The sequence below is a fragment of the Zeus faber genome (assembly GCF_960531495.2).
Source record: "Zeus faber genome assembly, chromosome: 1".
Lineage (NCBI taxonomy): Eukaryota > Metazoa > Chordata > Actinopteri > Zeiformes > Zeidae > Zeus > Zeus faber.
The window spans coordinates 37575219-37591105 of NC_137193.1; the positions used below are offsets into that span (position 1 = coordinate 37575219).

Below are 15887 nucleotides of genomic sequence, written 5' to 3' on the forward strand. Positions count from 1 at the left end.
GTTGCCTTGCATGCCCTTTTAATCAGCATTTCCACTTTGATAGAAGTACACAGTGCTTCTGTAGCGAAAGCAGGCAGACGGGAAGGAATGGGGAAGAAACGTGAGCGTGTTTTTTTTAAACACAGACCTTTCTCATTATACCGTGTGTGCTGCAGCCAACCAAACAGACCTTAAACGCCTCTACTGTCCACCTGGAATAAAGCTTGAAAAGTACAAACTGATTTTAAAGTTGTTTGGAAGATGAGGCCATGATTCCATTGTCTGTGTCGTCCCTTGCATCGTTTGTTTGGAAGATTTCTGGAAAGTCAGATTTTCGGGCAGGCAAATTAACAATCATGAAATTGTTTTCCCTATTTAATGGAATGTTCAAGCATTTTGATTGTCGACAACATACAGAATAATTCCCCATAGAGGCTGGTTTGGGCATATTTCACTCACAATGGTAAAAGTTTCTTATATACTTTGTTAGATTTGTATATTAAGAGTTCACACCAAACCGCTAATTGAGGTTGTTTATCACATTTATATTGAGTAAAAAGTAAAATATTACTTCTTTCTTTGGGCAGGGAATTTCACCTTATTTAGAGTGGGAACTGCCTTAATCACTTAAACATAATTCAAATATGGAAATAAAACATGTTTTCTTATAACATTCAAATAGTTTCTATCACCAATGAATTTACACCATAACCACTTATTTAGAAACCCTTAATGAACAGTCACATCTCTCCAAAAAAAAATGTGCTACTGATGGAACCAAAAAGCAGCCTGTCCCATAGTTAGAGATAAAATAAAATGTAACCAGTAAAATGTACCATTGTCTTGCTGCTGGTGGTTCTAACGTAACAGACTGTTTGACAGTGACTGTGCAACTTGCAGTCAGTATCCAGTAACAAATTTTTTTTTTTTTTTTTTTAACATCCGATTCAAGTTTTAGTGGTTTGAAATCAGGAAAATCTGTCAGTTCTCAGAAATCAGGGCCCAACAATATCTTTCCCAGTTGCCCCAGGCAACAAAATTTGATCCACTTTCAACCATTTTGTGCGTTACGTTTGCTCTGTTGTCAAGAACCTTTCATATAAAAATGCGTGTTACAATATCCATGTGTTCAAAAACTTCCACCACTGGCACACTTACTGTCAAAAATGGTGAAACGAGAATTAAAATGGATAGCAATATTATTATGGATTGGAATATAATTATATGCTCTGATTTTGTCAGTCTTGGCAACAAACACCTGATGTAAGATTGGCAACTTAGCAACCACTTCTAGAAGTTGGAGTCAGGCCCTGAGTTTTGAAATGATGCTGAGACAACTGATATAAAACGTCAAACTGCTGTCACGATACTAATCGCTCCCTCAGCTTTAAAAAATACTTTGTACAAGAGATTGTGTATAAAAAAATAATTAGAAAACTCTAAAGCGCTCCCTGCTTAATGTCTGCAGAACTTGGCGGTGGTGTTGGGGAGTGGGTAAGTGAACAGGGAGAAGTCCAGGATGTATTTTGGGAGCAGTTCCCTGAGCAGCTTCTGCGGCAGGCTGCACAGGTAGTAATGCAGCGTTTCTGTGGTAACCGGCTTGTACCACGTCTGCCTGGCGGGGAAGCGCACGTGGTCTGGCGCCCCGACCCGCTGCAGCACAAACTCGGCGTCGCGCTCCAGGCTCTCGTAGGAGCCAATGAAGTCGTAGGGGATGGCGCAGGGCTGGCACAGGTTGTACACCGGCATCCAGTGCTCGTTCATGCGCTCTGCGTCCTCGTCCAGCAGGTAGTGCACAAACTCGGTGAAGGTGACGTCGTCCCCGGCGGACGCCTCCTTGGCGCGGCCCTTCCTGTAGCGCCGCACGATCTCCACGCCGTACTTCTTCTGGTACGCCTCTATCTCCCCAAACTTGTTCCTGTAGGCGGAGAGCAGCCGCTCCATGGGCTCGCGCACGAACATGAACTTAAAGTAGTGCTTGAGGCGGAAGCGGATCTCCTCGGGCTTCATGGATGACAGGAAGACCAGGTCGCTGCGGTGGTCCATCTTGACGTTGACGTCCACACTCTCCAGCGCCCCTGTCAGCACCTTGAGGACCCTCTTCCAGTTGGAGCAGGCCACCTTGGGGACATAGCAGTAGAGGAAGCGGTGCTGGTCGTTGACCAGAAGGTGCTGCAGCAGGGTCTTCCTCTGCTGGGGGCTCAAGGACCACACGCTGTGCGGCATGTTCTTCTGGCCACACACCGTGCGGATGGTGCGGTTACGGATCTCCTGGAGGATCTGAGGACATAGAATGCGACAGGTGGAGGAGACTTGATCACAGGCAACATCATTTGGCGGAAACTATAATTAGGGAGGCAACGATAGCCATCAGATATACTGTACATATATCCGATACCAGACAGAAAGAAATCTGTATCAAAGAATACCCTTGTTACGAAAAAGAAATCTCATTTCCAGAGCCATGCAAAACATGGAGGAGATTAAAGAGAAGAAGTTTGATTTTCTCCTTTTTTTTATCTCAGATTTCCTCTCATGGAGAGAAAAAAAAAATAAATCCAACACTGATCTCATTTCCTTCGGTGCCCCCTGGGGGCCATTGAGGGAATTGCAAGGGGTCCATAACGCATTTTCATTTTCTACTCAACCTCAGCAACGACGGGGATGTGGTGGTTGTCAGACGTGCACATTTAGTCAGTAAAGCTCTTTGACTCTCGGGTGGGGTTCCTCTGCCACGGCGCCCTCGCCGTGAACAGAGAGTGTGGGAACCGCTGTCGAAAGGATCACAAACGTCATAGTCTGCGCCGTGCGTTTCCCGTACAACCAACACTTCCCCCTCGGGGAGGGAGGGAGGTGGAGGACGCTCCCTGGACTGATCCCGGGTCCGGATACGTTCACTTCGGGGGGGGGGGGGGCTCTGAGCACCTCTCCCACACGAATAAAACCTCTTCCAGTCCGTGTCCCCCCCTCCATACCTGAGACTCCGTGTCCACGGCTGCCTGGTCCCTCCTGGCGGGCTCCGGGCCTCGGTCGGCCCTCCGGGGCGGAGGCGTCTCCAGGCCGTTGAGCATGCCTCTTTCGATCAGCAGCAGCAGGCCCCCGGACGCCACGATGACCAGGAACGTCAGCACCGACGGCAGCACTGTCGAGCCCCGGCGCCCTGTCGAGCCCGGAGCCCCGGCCGAGCCGCTCCGCGCCCCGGCGGCTCTGCTCGGAGGCATCACGCCGCGGTGTCGAGTCGTGCGGTGGTTGTGGTGTTTCTGAGCGAATTGCGGAACTTTGTCTACCAAGAAGCCATTGTCGTTCCAGGGGCGAAAAGTCTGGAGCCCAAACTCCTTCCCCGAGTGGAGACGATGCCGCGGAGGACTGTGGGATTTGTAGGCGGATTTTTACGGGGCCCCTGATACAATAATATCACATTACATTATTATTATTATTATTATTATTATTATTATTATTATTATTATCATCTGAATGGAATTGTTTTTCTCCAGAATTTGTATAAACGACCCTAATCCCCAAGTTTTATGAGATAGATGGATGGATGGATCAATGGTTGGATGGATATATGATAGATAGATAGATAGATAGGTAGATAGACAGACAGACAGACAGACAGACAGATACATTGATAGATAGATAGATAGATAGACAGACAGATAGACAGACAGACAGACAGACAGATACATTGATAGATAGATAGATAGATAGACAGACAGACAGACAGATACATTGATTGATAGATAGATAGATAGACAGACAGACAGACAGACAGATCGATCGGTAGCTAGATAGATAGATAGATAGATAGATAGATAGATAGATGGTTAAATGATGGATGGATAGATGGATGGATGGATGAAATAACCCTGTCATAGCAGCTCACCTCAAATGAGCAAACATAATAAAGCGATATAATAACAAATAACAAAGAAAATGGAAATATATGAAAAACGGTGGAAAATATACAATAAAACTTTACAGTTAACTGTACACAATCAAATATGGCAATATGCACTAAACCCTAATGATAAACAAGAAATACAACCATGCAAATGTACAGGAAAAACTATTGAAATAAATAAATAGAATACATGAAAATGTCCCAAAAAATAAACAGAAAAGATCTGTTCATATACAGTATAATAACTAGTATTGAATAAAACACAACCTAATAATAATAATGATAATAATAATAATAATAATAATACCATTAATAATAATAATAACAATAATAATAATAACAATAACAATAATAATAATAATAATAATAATGATAACTATAACAATAATAATAATAATGATAACTATAACAATAATAATAATAATAACAATAATAATAATAACTATAACAATAATAATAATAATAATAATAATAATGATAACTCTAACAGTGAACCAGAAAGATGAACCTAAAGATAAGGAAAATAAACATAAGTATCAGTATCAGTATTGCTCTTTTAACGTGATGAATAGCTCATGTTGGGTTTAATAATTTCATTTTCTATTTATAGCGTCTACGCTTTCTATGAATACATTAAACTTTATCTCCCTTTATTAACCTCCATTTTTGTAATTAACCTATATTTACACTAACTTCACTAACTTCCATATATTTAACCTTTAAACCACTGCTACTTTATATTTGCTGCTCCACGTTGACCGTGGATGTGTTTTGTTTTCTTAATCTTATATTTGGGTGGTTTTTTTTATATCTCCATCTTACTTCTTATTCCGTTCTTGACTTGCACTGTTCTTTCCTGTACTAACACCTGCATCCCCACCTGGGATGAGGAACTTTGGAACCTATCATGACCTGGTGTTCGGCAGATTACCGTGAAATTAGGATCCAAACAAAAATGACGAACATTACATTCTCTCACGGTTCTGACGTAATGGGAAATGAAATAACAGTGAAGTTGAACTGTTGACAATTTGGCTGGGACCCCCTAGAAGGACCCCTGGGGGGTCCCCAGACCCCACGTTGGGACCCACACTCCGTGGGGCTGCATTTGAATTCATACCCAGGTTGCATCGTGAGGAGGACGCTCCTTCCAGCCTCACCCTCTCCTCCTCTTCTCCATCCTCTCCACCTCCTCTTCCCTGTCCTCTCCTCCCCCTCTCCTCTCCTCCCCTGTCTGCCCCCCTCTCTTCTCTCCTGTCTTCTCCTCTCCTCCCATCATCTCCTCTCTTTCCCTCCATCCTCCCCTCTTCCCCCATCCGGTCCATCCTCTCCTCACCCCATCTCATCTCCTCATCTGTCCTTGCCTTTCTTCTCTTTCTCTCCTCACCCCCTTTCTCTCTGCCCCCCCCACCCCCCCCTGTCCTCTGTCTTTCTGCGTCCCATCCTCTCCTATCTCCTTCCCTCCCTTCCTTCCCTCTCTCCTCCCCTCTCTTGCATGCAGCTGTGCGGGATTGGATCCCATTGCTCCGTCGCCGTTTTGATGTGTGTGTGAGTGTGTGTGTGTGCGTGTGTGTGTGTGTGTGTGTGTGTGTGTGTGTGTGTGTGCCAGTGCGTGTATCCTTGGCGAGCACCCACAGCATCAGCAGCACAAAAGGAGGAGCGGAGAGGAGCGGAGAGGAGCGGGGGAGCAGCGGAGAGGTAGCGGACCGACCCTCCTCCTTTCGGGTGGTTCTCACCGACGCTACAACGGATTACTCCTCGAGGCGGCAGGTGACCTTGTCCCCGCGGCTCCTACCTTCCCGTCCCGCTGAGCTCCAGCCATCCATCCATCCATCCTTCCCGCCCTCCTTCCTTCCATCCATCCACCGAGCCACCCCTCGATCCCTCCATCCAAGATCCATCCCTCTACCCTTCCTTCCTTCCATCCACCCATCCCTCCATCCCTTACAGATGTGTGTGTGCCGTGCAAGGCTGTGACCGGCGCGTTTGATCCGAAGGTAAATGCGCAAACCGAGCGCCGGTGTCACCGGAGCCGAAGGGGGATTTACGGTGATTGATTATCGGTAAGTCACCGTTGATGATTTTAACACAAGCCGGACCAGGTCTTTTTTTAGGGGGGGGGGGGGGGGGATAGTGCACGAAAAACCCGAGGCCAGGGTCTTTGTTCTCCGTGCGCCTCTTCCAACGCATCAACATCCAGCGAATTGCCGGAATCCACGGTATGATCTCATGCGGAATGAGCTGTGACGCGTATTAATCCGTGTTCGATCGATCTGCACTGGCTCCACATTGAGCCTTTCGCAGCGGACCGAGCCGAGCCAGCCCTGCGTGGCCCCATCCCTTTACCGCGTCGGGCCTCGTGCCTCCGACGCAAACCGCGACGAGAGGGACTCGTCGCCACAGAAGACTCGTCGCGGTTCGGGTCGCTCCTGTTTCCACGCACGGCGCCGGCCCGGCCGCCGTCCGTGTCCTTCGTCCTTCCACGTCCAGAGCTGCTGCTGGGGGGCGGGGGGGGGGGGGGGGGGGGGCTGGCGTGTTGCCCAAAATTGAATTCACATGCTGGAAGAGATGCTGGTGTTGCAGGGTGGTGCTGGGTGGTGGAGGCTGGCTGAATAATTCACCAGCAGCATCCCTGGGTTTGCGTTGAAGTAAGGTCACGTGACGTTGACGGGGGAAAGGTGGAAAAACATTGATCACAAGACAGAGGCTTCACTTCTCTTTTGAATATTTACGACGAAGGAGGAAACAGTTCAAACCTGTGATGGGGCCTCAAACGAAATCACAGTGCACCCTGACCAACGTCAGCAGCGGAGGAGGAACTCAAAATGACTCTCGTAAAAGTACCACGTTCGTGTTTCTACTCAAGTAAAAGGATATAAGGACTTTATCTTGAAAGTGCTTGAAGTATAAAAAACTAAAAAGTACGTGTCGTGACCAGTGTCCTGATGTAACGGAAAGTACTGAACCTTGTTTCTGCAGCTGCTGCTCGTGCAGATCCCGATTTTAATTTACAATCAAATAGAACAGAAGGTGTCATAGCCATTCACAAGGACATATAAATATAAATCCTGATTTATATAAAGCCTAAAAAAGTAAGTAACGCGACTGTGTTTGAAATGTTGTTAAGTCGAAAGTATATTTGACATCCAAGACGTGTGCTTTGAAAAGTTGTGGAGTAAAAGTTGAAAGTCTCAGAAACTCAATCCACTAAAGTAGGTAGAGGTACTTGGAAGTTGTACTTAAGTACAGTAGCAAAGTAGTTGTACTGAAGTACATTAACAAGTAGTTGTGCTTAAGTACAGAAACAAGTAGTTGTACTGGAGTACAGTAACAAGTAGTTGTACTACGTGGCTTTCCACCGCTGTGTCATATTACAGCTCTGCGATAATTCACTGTTATCACTCATCATGTTTCACTGATATCATATTGCAGCAACACGATGACATCATCATACACAATTTAGTTGCCTTCAATTAATAATCATCACAAAGCAAAGTGCTACTTCTTTCCACAATATGAGGTCTGAAATATTGGAGCTTGATTTGAAAACTAGAGTTTTGGTGGAATTAGCTGCACAACACCTCCCGTTCAGTCGGATGAACCTCGCTGCAGTCTCTCATGTCAGACGTTGCACAATTAGGCAGATCTGGTGCATTGATATTGTGTGAAATTGCTGATGACTATTTGAATAATAACCCCCCCCCCCCCCCCGATAGCTGATTATATTTTGCGGTCGTGTACATATTAAACCAGGAGAGTGATGAGCGGCTCTGGGGATCCGATCCAGCCTTAGCTAACGCAGAGCAGCCGAGTAATTACTGCAACACACTCCACTCCTCCACACTGCAACACAGCGTCATGCAGGATTTAAAATAGCCAGGAAACGCGTCAGGCTCAGTTCAGGTTAAATCTCCTTCAGGAACGACTTTGTTACTGTACTTACAGTATCTGTACTTGGGCACAGACCCACACACACACACACACACACACACGCACGCGCACACACACACACACACACACACGGTATACGCGGCAATGCATTTTGGTCAGAATCGGTAAATCCATACACTCACTGTGTCGTGTTATGTTGTGTCAGATATTATTATCACGCAGTTCTGTGGAATACCTGATCCTGATTGGTTGAAAGCGGCAATCAGCAGTCAGTTATTTCTGAATGATGACCGCTGATCTGTCAATAATGAGCATTGCTATGAGCAGCCACTTCTTCTGGTTTCAAGTCCCTTGTATCACCCCGCCCCTATGCTAATGCTAACACTAGCTGGTGGCGCCATCTGGGGACGCTACATAGAAGCTACAATGGACGACTTGAAGCGATGAATGTGGACGTCGACATAAAAATCCCATTCAGCGTCACGTTTCACAATTAATATTAATGTCCAATTTACCATAAATAATAGTAATGGGTTTGTAATATGTAGGTCAAATAGTTGGCTATGTCGCTGCAGTGCAGTTTGGCTACTTTGTTGTGGACTATTGTTCTTAGTGGAAGCTCTTAAACTAGCCATACTAGTTATTAAATCATAAAGTCTGTTTTCCATGTCAATGTATTCATTTATTTAATAAGTTGCACGAAATAAGCCGGTCAATGTCACCCTCCATCACTCTGAAGGGGGTTACGTTGCGGGTAATGACCTTCTGGCCGCACGTTATCTCTTATATTTGACCACCAAAACCTGATCACGCATTGGCTTTTAATCATTGTTTGTGTTGTCGTCCACGGAAAGCCGGAGCGGCTGAGCGCCGCCGAGCTCGGCCCCGCCGCCCCGACGCTTCAGACGGCGCTCACACGCGTGGGCACGTGGGTCCGTGCGAGCGCACGCCGGCGCTCGGTGTTTGCTTAGCCAGGCTTTCCATTTATACGCGGCGTCAGCGAGCGTTTGAAGGGCCCGGCTCCTGTAAAATCAGCGGCGTTCGGGATGCGAGACGCTCGTCATTAACAGCTCCCCGAGAGGCTGCGGGGCGCGGCTCGCGGAGCTTCACGGAGCCGTGAAATTGGATGTTGTCTAGTTTTTTCATACGGAGGCATTTCGGACGAAAAAGAACCCCGATTCGCGGCCTCCCAAAAGTGTATAAGGTGTCAAAAACACTGTCCTGGTGGATGCGTTGATGTGATTATTCCAGGCGGAGACTTGAACTCATCGCGAGGCAAAGCCGTCACTCGCGTCTGACGAGCGGCGTTCACTTTGTTTGTAAAAGTTGATTTAGAAGCAAAACAAATGAGTTTTGTCCCTCGACGAGTCACTCTTTCAGACGCATCTATGGGAAATGGAGTTTGACGGAGGTTTTATCTCCAGGCAGCTGTGGCGCAGCGCGTTACAAAGCCTTGGAATCCCACATTAGAACAACACACGTTCTCAGTTCGGCCACAACGGCGGCTTTTGTGCGACGCGGCGAGCCCGGCGCTGAATGCCGCTCTGTTCCCCCTGGACGACAACACAAAGTCACACTTTGTGTTTCCTCAGCGGCATCCGACATAAAACACCTCTCTGCTGCCTGTCTGTCTGCTCTCAGTCTGTCCGTCTGTCTGTCTCTCTGTTTATCTCGGCCTCTGTCGCTGTCTGTCCTTCTCAGCCGACCTCATTGAGATCCACCAGTTTGTCTCAAAGAAATGGAAGATTTAAGAAATACCCAAATCCTTTTAGGTTAGCACTTTATTTGCATGTTTTTTATTCATGCATTTCATTTTCCTTCTCTTAAATCTTTGTTGCTCATAATCATTATCATCCGTACTGACGATTGTTAATATCATAATTGATAAGTGATTTAATTTGGATGCTTTAGCATTTATCAATACTTAAGCTTAATCAGCATTATGGCCAAAAGATATTGAACTCAGTTCTCTCTCTCTCTCCCTCTCTCTCTCCCTCTCTCCCTCTCTCCCTCTCTCTCTGACACCTGACTCCAGGTAATGTCCTACTTCCAGTGACAGCAGGCAGGTGGAACAGAAACGGAAGAAACTCACTCAGCTGATCGCTCCAAGGTAAGACACCGTTCCACATGTAGAAACGTGACCAAAAAAAACAACAACCTCGAGCTGTCTCTGTTATTGTGTTTGTTGGTTTGTTTCTTTTCGAGTAAAGCCTCTATTGTATCTATTTTCTTTGTTTGTTTTCTTTTCTCTGCATATTTTGGCTCGGGTCACTACTCGTATCCGATGAGGGCAATTTGCGTTTGATTTGTAGGTCGTGAGACGTTGATTTAGGAAAATAAATGTATGTGTTGTTCTCAGGATTTATCTTTTTCAAACCGTCTGAAATGCTTTTCAGGAGTCGTTTGTCTTCATTTACTTCTTTTTGGAAAAACAGTATTTTTCAAAAACCAACAACTGATAGAAGAGTCGTGTCCTGTGGGACAGTGAGGAGAAGACATTGCTGACTTGCTGCCATTGTGGCGTTCTTACTCAACCAGTCAGTTGTATGGTAACAGTAGACCTGGTCATGTGCTTATCGCACTCTTACACACACACACACACACACACACGCACGCACGCACACACGCACACGCACACGCACACACACACAGACACACACACACTCAAACACACACACACACACACAGACGCACGCAGAGCTGCCACATGCGTTACCCTCTTGATGATGCCTTTCTCTACAGATGTACGGTGGAATGATTTTGGCCCCTCAGGTCAAAATGCAGGTTATAATGAATATCTCAGTGAATGGACGCTGACCTGACCTCTAAAACGCATGAAGTCAAACATGAGACCTTCCCTTTAAAGTGCATTCAACAAGGAGAAGGAAACAAAAGACTCTCAACCTTTGAATGAACCCATTTCCACTGTCAGAAACATCATCCGAAACATGGAAGAGTCATCACGTCCGACAAAAGTCCATTGGTCTTGTAGATGTATGGATGCGTGCTCGTCTCCCCGTCATCATCCTCACTGAGCTTCAGGAGGTGGAGCAGGTTGTCTGGTGCTCAGAGTGTCGCTGGTTCCTTCTCCAGCTCCTCCTGGTAGCCGGAGAAGAAGTGTCCTCAAGCAAAACACCGAACCCCTAACTACTCCCGATGAGTACAATAAGCCCTTGCATGGTGTCCTCCAGCACTGGTCCGTGAATTTCCCTTTTTTCTTGAATCCACCCTCCAGGAGATGACTGATCTCATCTTCCTCATTCCCACCTTGTCTCACTCCCTGACCTTCACGTCCCCCTAATACCCGATGCTTCACATCCGACCTAACCCAAACCTGCTGTCTTCTCTTTGTGCTGCTTGTATTTCACCGCCGCCTTCACCCCGAAGGATCGTCCTGTCTCAACCGAGTCTAATGCGAACGCGCAGATCGATGTTTCCTCGGGTCTTTCTGCGCTGGTGTGCAACTCAAATAGGTAAAAAAACAACAACAAAAAAAACAACCTATCGAACCCGAGTGCGTCCGTTTGCTCCGTCAGCACCGTGTTAGCGCTGCAAAGGGCTTTTGCTTCGCTGACCCCACCCCTCGACTGACCCCTTCGCTGACCCCCTCCCCCCCGTGGCCTTTTGGGAGCATGCGGCCACCATGCTGGGCTGCCGTGGAGGTGTCGTGCTTTACCATCCATCAGAACACCCCCACCCCCACCCCAACCATGCTACTGACATCCCATCTGCAGATCTGTCCTGCTGCAGACACTGACAGACACTCAGAGACAGCAACCGATATGTAGATATGAATACAAATAGTAAACACACATAAATAGACTTGGCCTGTATAAATACATAGATACATGCACGACGCACCAAGGCAGTGTATTGGCTTGAACCTGGCGTACGTATCATGATTCACTGCAATAAGCTTCATACAGTGAATACATTGCAGTGTTGCTGCTTTAAGTGAAGCTGTCTAAATCTCAGTGGTTAACACCGCTGCCTCACAGCAGAAGGTTCTGGGTTTTAACCCGACTGGGGCCTTTCTGTGTGGAGTCTAGCATGTTCTCCCAGTGTTCATGTGGGTTTCCTCCAGGTGCCCCCCGCCCCCTTTAAAGAAATGCATGCCGGGGTCAGACACTCCTGACGATGCCCCCGAGCAAGGTCAAGATCTTAAGTTGGTGGCCGGGCGCCACTACGCGACAGCACACTGCTCCTAGGTACTAAGACACTAGGATGGGGAGAGCTAGTTTCCCCCAGAGGGATTACGAAAGTAGATACAATACAAAAAATATATATATATATTTTTTTTTACCATATTCCAGCTTTCCTAACAAAGTTCATCACCTCCTTTTTACATCTTCTCAATATGAACACGCACAGTCACAAGATCGTCGCTGCTCTTGCATGCGGACGATGTGTTGAAGGCCAAAAATCAAGTAGTCCACAGTGTACCGTCATAATGATGATCAACAGTACCTCACTGTGTCCAGGCACACACACACACACACACACACACATACATTGAATGGGCGGAGGACAAAGACATTTCTGTCTGACAGAAGGAAGGAACCCACGGAGAAACCACAGGTTCAGTCTCAGTGTGTTATCGCCGATAAACACCTCTCTCTCTCATCAGTACTGTATTTCTCTCTCTCTCCCCCTCTCTTTCTCTCTCTCTCTCTCTCTCTCTCACCTCTGTCTCTCTCCCTTTGTGCTAGTGTTTTTTGTCAAACAATGCTTCCCCCGAAACATTTGCCCAGAAAACCTTTGGTGTGTTTGGGGTGCAGGAGGTTTCAGAGGTTGCAGTTTGTAGTGAGCTGCGTTTCTAAGATGCGTTCAAGTCTGAGGAATATTGCTGCATATTTGCTGCAGCTTCATTTGAAGAAGCTTTATCGGAACAATAAAATAAGATGCTTAACATTCAGAGGAATACTGCAGCGTGGGCCACAGTCCATGGGGTATTACTCCGGCAGGCCTTCACGTGGCGATGACTGTTCATTTTGTTTATTCATGGACAAATTGAGATCAGGCAGAATAAGAACCCGCTGAGAATCTGCGTGTTTGACACAAGAGAGCATGGCAGGGATTCTGGGATGTTCCCAGTCGTTCGCATGAAGGTTTTATTAGGCTCTACGAGGCTGAGGACCAGATATGGTTCCATCTGTTGACATGTAGGTCGTGTATGTTGTCGCTTAAACATGCGTTTTAACCAGAGAGACCATCGAATGTCAGCTAACGAACTAAAACAGAGCGGCCTCAGAGGCCTCATCATGCTCTACCCGGGTCCTCGCCGGGGCCCGAGGGACATTAGGAGAGACCCGGCGTCTTAGAGAGCAAAACTTTAAGGAAAACAACTACGTGTTTAAGGGACGAAGTGGAATCACTGATCCCTCGCACAATCCGAAAGGCCTGTTTCCATGTTTTCCCTCCAGCTGTGCGCTGACCATCGGTTGGGTCTGCGTTGGTGCCGATGAGACGATTCACTTGAAATCCAGGAGTGGAATTGAACTTTCTGAACCTGGGTTTTCCACCTCCACCCCTCAGGCAGGGTTGGCCCCAGCTCCCTCCCTCTCCTCTCCTCCCTCCCTCGCCTACCCAGAGGCTCTTCCCCTTTTCCTTTGCGATGAAGCAGATAACATCCCTCCCTCCCTTCACCACCTCCTCCTCCTTTTCTCACCAGCTGAGGAGGGCGGTGACCATGGCAACGGACGCCAGGGAAACTAAGCATGACACACATGTCGAGGTAACCGTATCCAAAGTCGCAGGTAAATAGGAGGAAAAGAAGAGTGCTTTTAGACTCTGGAATCTTAAAGAGACAGCGCTAAAAAAAACATTCAAATTGACGGTTTTCCAGAGAGTTCCGTCGTTCCTCTGTCTCTTTAAGACGTGCACGCTGTGCTGCTGGTGTGTAGCTGCGGAAGTCGATGCTTGTGTGTTGACCTGTGTGTGGTGTTTCTGAACTTCACCGCCTCCTTTTCAACCTGTTTTTATGATGGATTTGGTCCAGGGCATAGGAGGGCTGAACAACATATTAAATGTAAAGACGGCAACAAAAATTCAAGACTGAAATAAACTATAGAATGGAATATTTTTAATCTATTTTGAAAATGAACCAAAAACACCTACTGTAAATCGGGGCTTGTAGCCTGGTTGGTGTATGTAATACCAATAAATATTAATTTCTAGTTTATATCCGCAGGTTTTTTTTTTATCAGAAATGATTACCATAAACCTCAGATTGGATTTGGACCAGTGTTTCCAGCAGGTGGAATTTATAACAACATGGCATTTTGTCTAAAGTTCACCCCGAGAACCTGCGGCTGTAATCCATTGGAGATGAGAGATACACAATGTGGACAAAACATTAATAACACATCAAGTCAAATGCTTCCATCGCCCACCGCAGTTTGGGTCCAAGGCCTTGTAATATTAAGTAGAACAAAGGAATAATCCATTTTTGACAAAAATGAAGAGAGATTTCTGACCGAGAGGTTTTCTGTGTGTGTGTTTCTTGCTGTTTAATTAAACCACTACCTTGTGTGTGTTTGGTAAAACACATTTGTGCAGAACAGCAGCAGACTTTAGCAGACAGATAGGAAAGCGGACAAACAGTCCGTGCTGAGACTTGTATGAATTGCCTGCCTGGATGAATCTGTGCGCCCGGAGGTTCCAGCGCTGCTGAAAAGGTTTCCTTTCACGTTTCATGCATGAGCGTGCCGGGAGCAGTGCATTATGGGAGCTCTCTGGGAGCGGTCCAGCCGAGCCCCGTAGGGGGGGCAGGACGTCAGCGCCATGAAAATATCACTTCACTCTGACAGAACTGGGAATGATCCGTTCACAACATCCCACAGGAATAATATTTCATCTATTCCTCTCTCTGCGAATGAAATGTAAAAACAAGCATGGCCGTCCTAAAGCTTCCAGTTCAGAGAGGCAGGGCGGGAGGAGTATATTGATGGGATGATTGATCAGGTTAGGAATCGACCGGCTTTTTTAAATCACATCTCAGCTCACATGTGACAGTGACACGATCAATAACACAAACAAGTCACTCTTTCAGTGAAACCACCGCACAGGATCTTATTTCTGATAAATGAGTAGATATGAGATTGTCCTTTGGATGCAAATTCATTATTGATGCATTTTTTGTTGTTGTAGTGTATAGCATATATACAAACCATCCATTTAACATTCTACTCTAGTTAAAGTATTTAATTTGTTAAAGTATTACAAAGTAAAGTATTTATTTTAAGTGTAATAAAGTATTAAATGTAAACAAATTTAAAGTTATGAGCTTTTAAATGTAATGGAGTAATGTATTTATCTACACAGTTAACAAGTATGAAAGTAAGGAATTAGCAAAGTTTTATTTTTAAACAACGTCAAATACCTAAACTTTTCAACATTTCACTAAAATAAGTACAGTACTTGCGTAAAAGTTACTTTTCACACTTCAGAGACTGGGCTAGAAGGATGGAAAGCAGTTCACTGTTTTGTTTCCCATGATGCATTTAGACTTAAATCCCACACTAGTTTCTACTTCTAGCTGTGAAATGAATACGCTGTATAACAGAGTAGTGCACAGCATCATCCTGAACAACCTGACGCTGGCACACAAACACAAACGGGTTGGAAGAATTACAACTTTCTCCCAGTCATTATGAAACTCTCCCATTACCGTAACGTCTGGACTAGCTTTATTTCTTGTAAAAGGTGCCGTCGCAGCTCAGCTGCAACGATCCAAGTCCAAGACTAAAATCAATTCCAAACGAAAGCAAAGATCTGCGTCCAGAGGGAAGCACTATTAATCTTATATTCATTTTGCTGAGCACAGAGCACATTTCCCCCCATGGGAAGGTTTAGCTTCTAAACTACGCGACAGGATTCTGGGATAAAATATCGATGTAAAAAACAAGCAGGGTTCTAACTTAGGGGGGGTGTCACTACACACTGTTTGGTCATTGTCCTATCACAGATGGACTGCTTCTCAGTTCCATTGGATTTGTTTTTGACGTCATTTTAAAATTTGCGCATTTAGATCAGGCAGGCATTTTTGTTTGTATTTAGGGTCTTGCTCCCTTGAAATCAACATGAAACCTTGCAACCTGACTGGTTCTGCAGT

The 15887-nt window shown here is 45.9% G+C and overlaps 1 protein-coding gene across 1 annotated transcript; it reads right to left on the bottom strand.

Annotated features, from left to right (window-relative positions):
- Nucleotide 1: 1 nt before the first annotated feature.
- chst14 (carbohydrate (N-acetylgalactosamine 4-0) sulfotransferase 14) lies at nucleotides 2-3319 on the bottom strand. Its single transcript, XM_079998839.1, has 2 exons — nucleotides 2955-3319; nucleotides 2-2259 (listed from the first exon to the last, which is right to left on the bottom strand). The coding sequence occupies exons 1-2, from the start codon at nucleotides 3198-3200 to the stop codon at nucleotides 1435-1437; spliced, it is 1071 nt and encodes a 356-aa protein (XP_079854965.1). The 5' UTR covers nucleotides 3201-3319; the 3' UTR covers nucleotides 2-1434.
- Nucleotides 3320-15887: the final 12568 nt, after the last annotated feature.

Excerpts from the sequence above, each read along its gene's own strand:
- chst14 (XM_079998839.1), bottom strand. The coding sequence starts at position 3,200 with ATGCCTCCGAGCAGAGCCGCCGGGGCGCGGAGCGGCTCGGCCGGGGCT. Across the intron at positions 2,260-2,954 it reads CCGTGGACACGGAGTCTCAG|ATCCTCCAGGAGATCCGTAA; the intron begins GTATGGAGGGGG and ends CTATGTCCTCAG.